Here is a 15,287-nt window from a genome sequence, read left to right as displayed (position 1 = left end):
ATAGGCATGGGGCGTGGTCACTGGGTGATCTCACCCGGTGACCCCACCCCTTATGACGACACAGTCCCATCATGCCTTGGGACTGTGACGTCACAAGGGGGTGGGGTCACCGGGTGACATCACCCGGTGACCACGCCCCATGCCTATATAAGTCATTGCGCACATCACACACAGCATTACAGCGGGAGAGAGCATTGTGTCAACATTGGAAGAAGAGAAGAGGGAACAAGACAACTGAGAAGACCGGGCCACCGCTAGTAAAAGAGTGGCAAAAGAGCAGAAGATAGCGGAGGAGCCTAGCAGAAGAACCAAAGAGCGGGAGAAGAACCGGACACCGGGAGAAGAGGCCGGAGAGCGGGAGAAGAGCCGGACACCTGGAGAAGAGAGTGGAGAAGTCGGAAGAAGACCCCCGGAGCTGCCTAATAAATTACTTTAAAAACCTGTCTAGTGTGTTTTTTTATTGACAATTTTTCCCCCTGGTGAATGGGTAGGGATACGATATACCCCATACTCATTCACATAGGGTGGGGGCCAGGATCTGGGGGCCCCCTTATTAAAGGGGGCTCCTGGATTCCGATAAGCCCTCCACCTGCAGACCCCGACAACCAACGACCAGGGTTGTCGAGAAGAGGCCCTTGTCCTCATCAACATGGGGACAAGGTGCTTTGGGGTGGGGGGGCTGCAGGGCGCCCCTCTGCCCCAAAGCAACCACCCCCCATGTTGAGGGCAAGCGGCCTGGTACGGTTCAGAAGGGGGGGCTCTCACTTGTCCCCACCCCCTTTCCTGACCGGCCGGGCTGCGTGCTCGGATAAGGATCTGGTATAGATTTTGGGACCCCCACGCTGTTTTTTCGGCGTAGGGGGTTCCCCTTAAAATCCATGCAAGACCTGAGGGCCTGGTATGCCCCTGGAGGGGAACCCATGCCGCTTTTTTATTTAAAATTTGGTGCAGCGTCCCCCCTCATGATTCATACCAGACACCTGTCAGCAATGCTTGTCGCTCATCGGGAAAGAAAAAAACGCAGTTTTCCTTTCCCAATGAGCGAGCCAGCGCGAGATGTACAGTACCCTGTCGCCGAGAACCAGCGCGATGGGATCGCGCTGGAAACACATTCTCACGGTCGGGTACTGTATGTAAAAATGTAATATACTGCAGTAAACATACACGAACCCACTTCAATATACTGCAGTAAACATACACAAACGCACCTCAATATACTGCAGTAAACGTGCGTTAATTCATCTTAATATACTGCAGTACACACGGCCTGAAACACTAAACTATCACTATTATCATTCTACACTGTAGCACACTAACTTGCTAGTAGCAATGAACAGAGCCCTTTTATATCTCTCTCCACTCCAATATCACACTCCAACTCTATTCCTTACACTTATTCAGAACTAGGGATGAGCCGAACACCCCCCTGTTCGGTTCGCACCAGAACATGAGAACAGGCAAGAAATTTGTTTGAACATCATTAAAGTCTATGGGACACGAACATGAATAATCAAAAGTGCTAAGTTTAAAGGCTTATATGCAAGTTATTGTCATAACAAGTGTTTGGGGACCTGAGTCCTGCCCCAGAGGACATGGATCAATGCAAAAAAAGTTTAAAAAACGGCCATTTTTTAAGGAGCAGTGATTTTAATAATGCTTAAAGTGAAACAATAAAAGTGTAATATTCATTATTAATGAATTGCCGGTCCGACAATACACATAAAAGTTCATTGATAAAAACGGCACGGGAATTCCCCACAGGGGAACCCCGAACCAAATTTTTAAAAAAAAATTACGTGGGGGTCCCCCTAAATTTCATACCAGGCCCTTCAGGTCTGGTATGGATATTAAGGGGAGCCCCGGCCAAAAATTAAAAAAAAAATGGCGTGGGGTCCCCCTTTAAAATCTATACCAGACCTTTCAGGTCTGGTATGGATTTTAAGGGGAACCCCGCGTCAAAATTAAAATAAAAAATGGCATTAGGTCTCCCCAAAAATCCATACCAGACCCTTATCTGAACACGCAACCTTGCAGGCTGCAGGAAAAGAGGGGGGACGAGAGAGCGCCCCCCCTCCTGAACTGTACCAGGCCACATGCCCTCAACATTGGGAGGGTGCTTTGGGGTAGCCCCCCAAAACACCTTGTCCCCATGTTGATGGGGACAAGGGCCTCATCCCCACAACCCTTGCGCGGTGGTTGTGGGGGTCTGCGGGCGGGGGGGCTTATCGGACACTCTGGAAGCCCCCTTTAACAAGGGGACCCCCAGATCCCGGCCCTCCCCCTGTGTGAAATGTTAAGGGGGTACCCCTACCATATCACAAAAAAAGTGTCAAAAATGTTTAAAATGACAAGAGACAGTTTTTGACAATTCCTTTTTTAAATGCTTCTTCTTTCTTCTATCTTCTTTCTTCTATCTTCCTTCGGTTTATTCCTCCATCTTCTTCTTCTGGTTTTTCTGGTTCTTCCTCGTCGGGTGTTCTCGTCCGGCGTCTTCTTTCCTTCGTCTTCTTGGCTGCTCCTCATCCAGCATGACGGGAGGCTCCTGCTGTGTGACGCTTCTCCTCTTCTGATGGTTCCTAAATAACGGAGGGCGGGGCCACCCGGTGACCCCGCCCCCTCTGATGCACAGGGACTTCCCTGTGGCATTCCCCGTGATGTCAGAGGGGCGCGGACAGGGAAGTCACCGTGCATCAGAGGGGGGCGGGTTCACCGGGTGGCCCTGCCCTCTGTTATTTAAGAACCGTCAGAAGAGGAGAAGCGTCACACAGCGGGAGCCTCCCATCCCATCATGCTGGATGCGGAGAAGCCCAGAAGACGAAGGGAAGAAGACGCTGGCGCCGTGGAGGAAGATGCCGGATGAGAACATCGGAAGAAGAACCAGAAGAAGATGAAGGAAGATAGAAGATAGAAGAAAGAAGAAGTGTTTAAATATAGGAATTGTCAAAAACTGTCTCGTCATTTTTAACATTTTTGATACTTTTTTGTGAAATGGTAGGGGTACAAGTACCCCCTTACCATTTCACACAGGGGGGAGGGCCGGGATCTGGGGGTCCCCTTGTTAAAGGGGGCTTCCAGATTCCGATAAGCCCCCTGCCCACAGACCCCCACAACCACCGGGCAAGGGTTGTGGGGATGAGGCCCTTGTCCCCATCAACATGGGGACAAGGTGTTTTGGTGGGCTACCCCAAAGCACCCTCCCAATGTTGAGGGCACGTGGCCTGGTACAGTTGGGGGGGGCGTTCTTTTGTCCCCCCTCTTTTCCTGCTGCCTGCCAGGTTGCGTGCTCAGATAAGGGTCTGGTATGGATTTTTGGGGAGACCCCACGCCATTTTTTAAAAAAAAATTGGCGCGGGGTTCCCCTTAAAATCCATACCAGACCTGAAGGGCCTAGTATGGAATTTAGGGGGACCCCCCATGTCATTTTTTTTTAAATTTTGGTTCGGGGTTCCCCTGTGGGGAATTCCCATGCCGTTTTTATCAATGAACTTTTATGTGTATTGTCGGACCGGCAATTCATTAATAGCTGCGAGTAGTTTTAAATGACTTTTTTTCCTTTGAAATGTCATTTTGCTGTCAGACTGTTCTAAACACTGGAAACATGCACCCCTTTACAGGCATACTATAGACACCCCCAGGTACCAAATTTAAAGGGATATTACACTTTTATTGTTTCACTTTAAGCATTATTGAAATCACTGCTCCTGAAAAAACGGCAGTTTTTAAAACTTTTTTTTACATTGATCCATGTCCCCTGGGGCAGGACCCAGGTCCCCAAACACTTTTTATGACAATAACTTGCATATAAGCCTTTAAAATTAGCACTTTTGATTTCTGCCATAGACTTTTAAAGGGTGTTCTGTGGCTTTCGAATTTGCCGCGAACACCCCAAATTGTTCGCTGTTCAGCGAACTGGCGAACAGCCGATGCTCAAGTCGAACATGAGTTTGACTCAAACTCGAAGCTCATCCCTATTCAGAACACAATCTGAATCAGGTCACTTCTGTATATTTATATATGGTCAGAATATGGAGAACTTTACTCTGACATGTTACATGTAACATAGGTTTCATTATATTCTGCTGCTTGGACATAGCTGTAATGTGTAGCTTGGTGTATGTGAAAGGTCAGCTTCAATCATACATGACACAGAGCCATTATCTTATATTCCTCTCTATAGGTGAGGGTTTGCCGGATCAGATTCTGCTGGATGAACTTGGACATTCCCTGACTCCGGAGCTGAAAGGTAAATAAAACCTGTAGTGTATCTATCACAGGAATCACTTTGTGTAAGGTGCGGAGATGGTGTTGTAATAATTACACTTCTTTTGTACCATCTACTCCACTGAGGACTTCTAGATCTGAATCTTTATCTGAATCTTTAGAAATTATAATGATGATCTATGTACACTGATTATACTGGATCTGGGGTCTGTCTTCTTTTACCAGGTTCATAGTTCTTGAACTCTAAATTGAATTCCATTTTATGCCAGAAGCCCATTGCAGGAAATGGACCTATAAAATGTGTTCTCACCAATGGACTACTGTATTGCCCTTTAAAAACTGTAGCCTGCCAACTTCATATGTCAAAATGCTTCTATCTGTGTGAGGTATTGTGACATCATAACCCAACAGATGTGTTTGTGAATAATACTATATGATCACCATGTCAGAGATTTCATAGTGATCACAGGACTGGGAATCATGATGATTTGTTCCTGAATGATAGAGGAGATTTGGATGTCACTTAATAATCAGAAACATACAAAGATGTTCTCATTTGTAATATCACATAAAGTGGTTCTAAAGGCTGAAGATTGTTTACCTTTTTGCATTCTATGAAGATAAAGGAAGATTTATTATGTTAATTGACACACAGCCTCTTCTTTATCCATGACCAAACAGGGTTTTATAGCAACACCTACAGGAGTAGAACACTAGGAAGAAAAAAAGGTTGGCACCTCCTGTAATGATGTGTATACTTTATGTTATAATTCAAATTCAATGTTTATGCCTAGTTCCTTATGCATGTTAGGAAACAGTTAACAGTTTTGGTCATGTGATCTGGGGGTGGGGAGCTGTGGAGAGTTCTGTAAGATGGATGCTGCTGAATAAACACCAGGCTCATGTTAAAGCTCTTGCTGTCTGCCTATTCTTGGTGTTAAATCATCACATGGTACCAGAAGTGGGGTGAGAAGAATCATGGCAGCAAACAGCAACACAAAGAACATTCCATCCCTGGATTTGGAATCAGGGAATGTATCAGACAACTGATCACAATGGAGGGAGCTGATAGAGCTTGTGTTTGCAGGACCAGATGCAGACAAATGGTCTGATGAGCAGAAAGCAGCTCACTTTCTGATATGTGTGGGACAAAAAGGACATGATGTGTGCCGAGCCTGGCAAGCAAGTGGGGAGATCACTGCAGAGGACAAAAAGAAAACAGAGGTACTGTTTGCAAAGTTTGAGGCGTACTGCAACCCAAGGAGAAACTCCACAGTGCAAAAGAAACTGTTTTATGAGAGGAAGCAGTGTGGAGGTGAGTCTGTGGATGAATGGGTAACACAGCTGCGCTTGCTTGCCAAAGACTGTGCTTTCTATGATGCTGGAGATATGATAAAAGACCGCATTCTGATGGGCAGTGAGTTTAAAGAAGTTCAGGAAAAGCTGCTGCAGGAAGAAGACTTAAATCTTGAGAAAGCCATAAGAATTGCCAGAGCATATGAAATGTCAAGAAAGGACATGCAGGTACTGGAAGGAACACAGCTCCAGATTAATGCTATAGAACATCACAGCAGAAGATATGGGCAAGAAAGAACACACAAAGGAATAAAGAACACCTATGGCACTGCGACAAGTAACACATAAGAAGCGTGTGGATATTATGGAAACATGCACCATAAAAATAGTGTCTGTCCGACAAGCGGGCAGTTATGCAATACATGCAAGAAAAGAGGACATTTTTCCAGGGTGTGTAAACTGTCTTCACAAACCATAAACGCCATAGAGGACAATGATGACAATGCAGGGTCAGACTCAGACTGCACCCCAATATATCTTGCAGTAGTACAAAAAACACATCCATCTGTAGATGAAGCAACTGTAACATTACAGATAGGGGCTAACAAAACTCCACATTCAGAATAGATACAGGAGCACAAGTAAATTGTGTGCCAAGCCACATATACCTGGAACACCTCAGTAATGAATCCCCCTTAAAGACTCAGGACCTACCAAAACTAATGGGATATGGTGGTGAAAAGCTGAAAGTAATGGGTCGCTGTCATGCAAAATGTTCATACAAGGGATCTGAAAAGGTTTTACAATTGTTTGTGATAGAAACACAAGCCCCAGCTGTGCTAGGTCTCAGAACAAGTAAAGAGATTGGGCTTGTGAAGATCATAATGACTGTGGATGGTGGGCACAGAGGTCTGACAGAATCTGACATTAAACGTGAGTACTGTGATCTATTCAAGGGCCTGGGGTGAATCCCGGGTGTAAGCCGCATACGTATAAAAGAGGGTGCAAAGCCTGTCATTCATGCCCCAAGGAGAATACCTTTAACTCTTGTGAATAAAGTCAGACAAGAACTCATTAGGATGGACAAGCTGGGAGTAGTAAAAAAGGTCACAGAACCATCGGAATGGCTCAGTTCTATAGTTGTGGTGTAGAAGAAGAACACAGGTGCAATTTGTATATGCATTGACCACGTGATTTGAATAAAGTCATAATGAGAGAACACTACAAACTCCCCACCATAGAGGATATAGTGCACAAGCTAGTAGGAGCAACAGTATTTAGTGTACTAGACGCCCATTCCGGTGACTGGCAATTGTGTCCTGATGAAGCCAGCAGTTACTTGACCACTTTTAACTCCCCTTTGGGTCGATGGCGCTTCACAAGGGTACCTTTCGGCATATCATCTGCACAGGAAATATTTCAAAAGAAATCACACAAATTGATCGCTGGTCTACAGGGCGTTGAAGTAATAGTTGATGATTTGCTGGTCTATGGAAAGGATCAAATGGAACATGGCAAAAACCTTACTGCTTTGCTTAATCGGTGTCGTGAGAAGAATCTTACACTCAATCCAAACAAAATGCAAATTGGGGTAGAAGAAGTTACATATTTTGGACACCTACTAACCAAAGAGGGCTTGAAGCCTGATCCAAAGAAGATTACAGCAGTTCTTAACATGAAGTCCCCAACCTCCAGAAAAGAACTGGAGACATCACTAGGTATTTTCAACTATCTATCCAAATTCTCTCAGGGCCTTGCTCAACAGATAGCACTGCTACATGCACTGCTACAGAAGGATGCTGTTAGTGTTGGGATGCAAACGTGGAAAAGACTTTCGACAAAGTACAAAAACTGATCACTAAACATCCAGGGCCAATACTGAAATATTATGATGTAAACTGTGACACTGTACTTCAAGTGGATGCCTGTTTGGGTTAGGTGCTGTACTGACTCAACAAGGACATCCTGTGGCATATGCTTCAAGAGCATTGACCACAATGCAAGCCAATTATGCCCAAATTGAGAAAGAGATGCTGGCTATTGTGAATGGATGTGAGAAATTTCACCAGTACATACATGGTTGCCCGGTAGTTGTGGAAACAGACCACAAGCCATTGCAGTACATCCTACAGAAATCACTAGCTTCTACACCTCCACGTCTGCAGCGAATGGTTATGAAATTACAGCAGTATGATCTCACAGTAAAGTATAAGCCTGGAAAGGAAATTCTCAGGGCAGATACCCTGGTGTTTCTAGAAGGACATGAAACACGGGATGAACCTGGGTTGGAAGAACAGGTACATAAAGTACTAGCAAACATTCCAATATCAGATGTACGGCTGGAGAAGACAAGACAAGACACCAAACAGGATAAAGTCCTAGAAAAACTAACTTGGGTCATGTGCAATGGCTGGCCAGAAAAACGAAAGAAGCTGTGTCCTGAACTACAGGGATTCTGGCCTATGAGCATCTGGCATTTCTGGCATTTGGGCATCACTCTGTGTAAGCGCAGAGTGCGGGAGTTGGTCTACTGGCCTAATTTGGACTTTGACATTGAGACACTTGTGAAGAAGTGTGAAACCTGACAGACATTTCAAAAACACAATGCAAAGAAACCTCTTACACTGTGGAATGCTCCTTCATGGGCATGGCAGAGACTGGCTACAGATATTTTTCATTTTGAGGAAAACCATTGCCTGATAGTAGTAGATTACTACAGCAAATACTTTGAGCTAGTGCAGCTGAGAAATTTAAAAGCATCAACAGTCATATGGGCTTTCAAAACAATACTTTCAAGACATGGAGTGTGTGAAGAACTTGCGTCTGATAATGGGCCACAATTCTCATGTTCTGAGTTACAGTGCTTCCTGTGTGAATGGAGAATCAGACACAAACCCACAAGCCCCTATCACCCACAGGCCAATGGTCTAGCAGAGAAGTATGTTGGCATAGCCAAATCCATTATACTGAAAGTGCAATCATCAGGGCAGGATGTGTACCTAGGACTGTTAAACTATCATGCAACACCTGTTGAAGGTTTATGCTCACTTGCACAGCTGCTAATGGGTAGAACACTGAGGACCACAGTGCCTATTGCACCACAGAAATTGCTGCCTCAGTCTATTCCACAGGATTGAGTAACAGCTCAGAGGATCATAAACATGAAAAGGCAAAAACTGTATTTTGATAAATCTACAAAATCCCTTCGTCCACTCTCTGCTGGGCAAGCTGTGCAACACAAAATCACTGAGAATACATGGGAACATGCTTGAATTGTCAAAGAAGCCAATTCACCAAAATCATACATAATCGAGACCAGGTGTGGACAGAAACTGAGACAAAACAGGAGTCATCTTTGTCCAGACACTGCTGCAGATACATCATTAGAGGAAGCGGGTGACAATGGAGATAAAGAACAAGCCCATGATGGCACAGAAGTCCTAAACACGGAAATTGAGTCTACTGAGGATACCGAGGACAGCATGAACATATCAGCATGTGATAATCCTGGGAGTGACTCTCAACTGGACACCAATCCTACAGATGATGAGCCAGCGATTACTTTATCTTGCTATGGTCGAGCTATTAAACCAAAGATATGGAGGGACTTTATCTCATATTAAATGCTTCATACTTGAGGGAAGATGTAATGATGTGTATGCTTTACGTTAATAATTCAAGTTCAGTTGTTATGCTAGTTCCTTATGCATGTTAGGAAAACGTTAATAGTTTTGGTCATGTGATCTGGGGGCAGGGAACTGTGGAGAGTTCTGTAAGATGAATGCTGTTGAATAAATACCAGGCTCATGTTAAAGCTCTTGCTGTCTGCCTATTCTTGGTGTTAAATCATCACACCTCCTATGGACAGTCTTCCCTGAACCTAAAACCCCTCCTCTACTATAGGCCTCCGGTCATTGTGCCGAGTGCCAGCAGTATGGTTGTATTGTTCTATGCTGGGACTTGTGGTCTTATAGCTTTCTTATTTTTTTTCCTTTTCTTTTCCTGGTATTTTGTCATGTAGAGATCGTCTATCAACAGTCATGTCAAATCAGTTTGACCAGCGAGAGCACACAGACTGCTAGCTCTGCTCTCAGACGACAGTGACTACGTTGCTTTTCCTTTTGGCAACTAGGGGCATGCCCACAGCATGTGCCCAGAGCCGATGCGAGTGCCCGGTGGGCGCGATGACCGCCAGGCACCCAGGATTGCTCGTGACAGAGCCAGAACCAGCATCTGTTTGTGTAAACACACAAATCCCAGTTCTTTCAGGGAAGTAAAGACAGATCATGTGTTCATACCAAGTATGAACACCTATCTCTCACTCTCCTCCTAGACAGTCCCATCCCCCTACAATTAGAACACAGTGAGGGAGCACAGTTAACCCCTTGATCACCCACTAGTGTTAACCCCTTCCCTGCCAGTGACATCTATACTGTAATCAGTGCATTTTTATAGCACTGATTGCTGTATAATTGTCAATGGTCCCAAAAATGTGTCAAAAGTGTCCAATTTGTCCGCCGCAATATCGCAGTCCCAATAAAAATCGCAGATCACCGCCATTACTAGTAAAAAAATAATAATAAAAATGCCATAAATCTATCCCCTATTTTGTAGATGCTATAACTTTTGCGCAAACCAGTCAATATACTCTTATTGCAATTTTTTTTTACCAAAAATATGTAGAAGAATACATATTTGCCGAAAGTGAGGAAAACATTAGTTTTTTTGAAAAAAAATGTGGGATATTTATTATAGCAAAAAATAAAAGATATTGTGTTTTTTTCAAAATTGTCGCTCTTTTGTTTATAGCGCAAAAAATAAAAAACGCAGAGATGATCAAATGGCATCAAAAGAAAACTATTTGTTAGAAAAAAAGGACGTCAATTTTGTTTGGGTACAGCTTTGCACGACCGTGCAATTGTCAGTTAAAGCGACGCAGTGCCGTATCGCAAAAAATGGCCTGGTCATTGAGCAGCCAAATCTTCCAGGGCTGAAGTGATTAAGCAGAATCTGCTAAATGAAGAAAAATATATTTTTCAAAGGAGAAGTATGGATGCTAAAATAGGTAGTACAGGTTACCCTCATACCTGCATTGCATTTCTTTCTTTCCCCAGTCCTTTAGTTTTTGTAGTACAGTCTTTTGAAGAGTCCAGAATCAGCCTCTAACGTTCTCTCTCAGTTCAAAAGTTTCCAGGGGGTAGATACTGCTCCTCAATCCAGCCCCTCCTTCAGTCCCTCATTCTCTTGGATGTGTGGGTGTGTTTGGTGAAGAGGTGAACACCCAAGCTGCTATCTATAGTGAGCACGTTCTTCACATGCCTCTGTTTCCATGGCAGCGTGTCCCCAGCTAAAACCTGGAAGCAGAGGCAGCGTGACACAAGCAGTGAAGTGTTCTCACCTCCCAGCAGCAAGCCTCCAACACCTCCTTCAGTGGGCTTTGATGTTCCTGTGTCCTACAATTCCCTTCCCCCTTCCCCTCACTCTGGGGAGATCAAAGTCTGTGTCAGTGTCTCCTCCATATGATGGGGGGAAGAGTGTCACTGAACACTTCTCATGTCCAGTACATAGGAGGTGTGCAGGGGAGAGGGAAACTGACCACCCCCCCCATATCTAAAGTGAAATATTCCTGTTTGTGGCACCGCACTGATCACTAATAATAGTTTCTTTTGGCGACTTTGGGGTGCGATTTCCATTGACATTTGTGCAGCAACCCACACAGATGTCTCTGAAATTGCCCTCAAAGTCAGGACTGACATGTGGGAATGAAATTGTGTTAGTTCAGCTGAACTTGTATGATTTCATTCCCACTATCAGTGTGAACCAGGGCCTATTGTACATAAAAAATCATCCCTCTGTCACTAATCCCATCCCCCCACCGCCATCCCTCTGCCACTGATGTCGACCCTCTGCCACTGATGTCATCCCTATCCCACAGTCACCTCCAGTGGGGTCTTTATTATGTATACATTTTTCCTCATATTGTACTCTTTGCTCTATCTTCATTATTCTAGTCTTTTCAAGTCTAGTTTTTACACACTTTGTGATTCAATGATTTTATTTGGTGTGTTTAATTGCTATATATGTTGGTCAGCCAATCAAGACCATTTGGGGTCTATCCATATGGTGTGAGGCTAGCACTATAGGGGGAGGATTGCAGAAAGCTATCAATATCATCTTACATCTGTAAATTCGACTCCCACATCCGTCCCTTTCCCCCTCATCTCTATTTGTCTACATAGGATCACCTTTGTCTACACTCTAAATAGGGAACTGACCACCTCTCTGAATCACCAGATTCCTTTTGGTTACTTTTTTTATTTTAAATTGATTATTCCCACGAAATTATTTATTTCAAGTTTTTCTTGTTTTTTTTTTCTAGATGTGATGCACTTTACAGGACATTGAGCACACATATATGTTTCTCACTTTACGAGGTGTATTTGAGAGATCCCTTGATTCATATTATTTTTTTTACATATTTAGCACTTTAGTGATATGTTTTATTGATTAGGGCTACTTCATCATATTTAAACATACCTAGGGGTGTTGGCAACACTACAGAAGTTTAGCTGCTTTTTTGCCCCATTAAGCACTTTATATCACGCACTTTATAATTAGCACCTTATCTGTTATCAATACACTTGATTTTTGGTAGCGCATTAGTACTTTCTCTATATTATCCCCATCACCACCACCACTGATGTCATCCCTATCCCCCGTCACCACTGCCACTGATGTCATCCCTATCCCCCATCACCACCACTGATGTCATCAATATCCCCAAATCTCCTGTACTCCTATACAGTCCTGTCGTCCCCATCCCCTGATTTCCTGTAGAGTCCTATCACGCCCAATTCCCTGTACTCCTATACAGTCCCGTCATCCCCATCCCCTGTGCTCCTATACATTATCATCATCCCCAATGCTCCTATACAGTATCATCATCCCCATGCCCTTTACTACTATACAGTCCCATCATCCCCATCCCTTGTACTCCTATACAGTACTGTTCATCTCCAGTACTCCCATACAATCCCATCATCCCCATCCCCTGTACTCCTATATAGTACCGTTCATCCCCATCCCCAGTACTCCTATACAATCCCATCATCCCCATCCCCTGTACTCCTGTACAGTGCCGTTCATCCCCATCCCCTGTACTCTTTTACAGAGTAGATACTAGCAGCTCATAAGGATTAGGATTAAGCAGAAAAAAGGAAACCGATACTTCTCTTTTAAACAACAACCAAGGAAAATCAGGTCCAAGGCCCAAGACAAACAATCAGACTTTAACCTTTTTACCATCACCACAATATATATATAGCCATGGCAGTGGCGTCATTATGGTTGGTGTCACCCGGTGCAAAAAAAATTGGTCACCCCTTCAGCCAACTATAGTCCCCTTCAGTACAGACCACCCTCCCTCAGTACAGACCCCCTCCATTAAGTATAGACCCCCACTAAGTACAGACCCCCTTTCCTCAGTATAACCCCTCCATTAAGTACAGACCACCCAGGTACAGACTCCCTTTCCTCAGTATAACCCCCTCCATTAAGTACAGACCCCCCTCCATCAGTATAGACATCCCCCTCAGTGCAGACCCCCATCAGTATAGACCCCCTCTGTGCAGACCCCCCCTCAGTGCAAACCTCCCTCCATAAGTATAGATCCTCCTCAGTGCAGACTCCCCTCCATAAGCATAGATCCCCCTCAGTGCAGACCCCCCTCAATAAGCATAGACCACACCTTCATAAGCATAGACCACCCTCCATAAGCATAAACCCCACCTCCATATGCATAGATCCCCCTCAGTGCAGACCCCCCTTCCATCATGTGGTGAATATTCAGTCAGAATAAGCTGTGCCTTTTTAAGGACAGGTTTCCCGCACAATAATTATCATTGAGTAATTTTTAACGAAGATATTTTTAAGATACAAAATCAATCTATATGACACATCATCCGATCCAGTCCACTAAAAACTGACAGATGAGGATTCCATTCCCCATCCATCTAGCAGATCAGATCGGATGGCATCCAATGGAAATGGACAGGTGGTCTGTTTCCATCTGACCACCCCACCATAGAGAAAAGCAGGCTGCATCCGTGTCTGCCCTGCATTAGCGGAGCGGATCTGTCATCCGCCTGCTCAGCGGAGATCAGCAGACAGATCCCCCGCTGAGAAGAAACATCTGCTTGACAGAGTCCGCTCCATATGAAAGGGGTCTTACCAAGAGCGGCCAGTCCATTAGGGTCACCACCCACCTGCAGGGCACCGGACTCATATGTTTGTATGAGTTTTTTTTTAAGCCACATGATTAGAGCCTGAGGTTCTAATTGGCTTGAAAGGTTGGGCTCGGAGTGCAGAACATTGCACCCCAACCCACCCCCTTGTTTTCCGGCTTCTCCTCCTGGCCAATCAGGATAGATCAGGTTGGCCAGAAGGAGAAGCTGAGGTATCTGTGGAGGGGTGAGTTCAGGGGGGACCGTCACCGTGAAGGGGTGAGTGCAGGGGGGACCATCACCATGGAGGGGTGAGTGCAGGGGGGCGTCACCGTGGAGGGGTTAGTGCAGGGGAGGACCATCACCGTGGAGAGGTGAGTTCAGGGGGACCATCACCATGGAGGGGTGAGTGCAGGGGGGGACCATCACCGTGGAGGGGTGAGTTCAGGGGGGACCATCACCATTGAGGGGTGAGTGCAGGGGGGACCGTCACCTTGGAGGGGTGTGTGCAGGGGGGGACCGTCACCGTGGAGGGGTGAGTGCAGGGGGGACCGTCACCGTGGAGGGGTGAGTGCGGGGAGACCATCACCGTGGAGGGGTGAGTGCGGGGAGACCATCACCGTGGAGGGGTTAGTGCGGGGGGGACCGTCACCGTGGAGGGGTGAGTGCAGGGGGACCATCACCGTGAAGGGGTGAGTGCAGGGGGACCATCACCGTGAAGGGGTGAGTGCAGGGGGACCGTCACCGTGGAGGAGTTAGTGCGGGGGGGACATCACTGTGGAGGGGTGAGTGCAGGGGGGACATCACTGTGGAGGGGTGAGTGCGGGGGGGCACCACCGTGGAGGGGTGAGTGCGTGGAGGCGTCACCATGGAGGAGGGAGTGCGGGGGGACCGTCACTGTGGAGGGGTGAGTGCGTGGAGGCGTCACCATGGAGGAGGGAGTGCGGGGGGACCGTCACTGTGGAGGGGTGAGTGCGGGGGGGCATCACCATGGAGGAGTGAGTGCGGGGGGCGTCACCGTGGAGGGGTGAGTGTGGGGGGCGTCACCGTGGAGGGGTGAGTGCAGGGGGGACCGTCACCGTGGAGGGGTGAGTGCGGGGAGACCATCACCGTGGAGGGGTGAGTGCGGGGAGACCATCACCGTGGAGGGGTGAGTGCAGGGGGACCATCACCGTGAAGGGGTGAGTGCAGGGGGACCATCACCGTGAAGGGGTGAGTGCAGGGGGACCGTCACCGTGGAGGAGTTAGTGCGGGGGGGACATCACTGTGGAGGGGTGAGTGCAGGGGGGACATCACTGTGGAGGGGTGAGTGCGGGGGGGCACCACCGTGGAGGGGTGAGTGCGTGGAGGCGTCACCATGGAGGAGGGAGTGCGGGGGGACCGTCACTGTGGAGGGGTGAGTGCGTGGAGGCGTCACCATGGAGGAGGGAGTGCGGGGGGACCGTCACTGTGGAGGGGTGAGTGCGGGGGGCATCACCATGGAGGAGTGAGTGCGGGGGGCGTCACCGTGGAGGGGTGAGTGTGGGGGGCATCACCGTGGAGGGGAGA

The 15,287-nt window shown here is 46.6% G+C and overlaps 1 protein-coding gene across 1 annotated transcript in view; it reads left to right on the top strand.

Moving 5' to 3' along the window:
* The window catches only part of LOC141116657 (NACHT, LRR and PYD domains-containing protein 3-like), a 44,398-nt gene that overhangs the window by 19,358 nt on the left and 9,753 nt on the right, over positions 1-15,287 (top strand). Inside the window, exon 3 of the mRNA XM_073609050.1 lies at positions 4,178-4,243. Within this exon, the coding sequence (XP_073465151.1) occupies positions 4,178-4,243 (66 nt within the window). The remainder of the gene's footprint in view (positions 1-4,177; positions 4,244-15,287) is intronic.

The sequence above is a fragment of the Aquarana catesbeiana genome, linkage group LG13 (genome assembly GCF_042186555.1).
Source record: "Aquarana catesbeiana isolate 2022-GZ linkage group LG13, ASM4218655v1, whole genome shotgun sequence".
Taxonomy (NCBI): Eukaryota; Metazoa; Chordata; class Amphibia; order Anura; family Ranidae; genus Aquarana; species Aquarana catesbeiana.
Note: the sequence above shows the minus strand (reverse complement) of the source record. Positions and strands in the feature narration are given on the sequence as shown.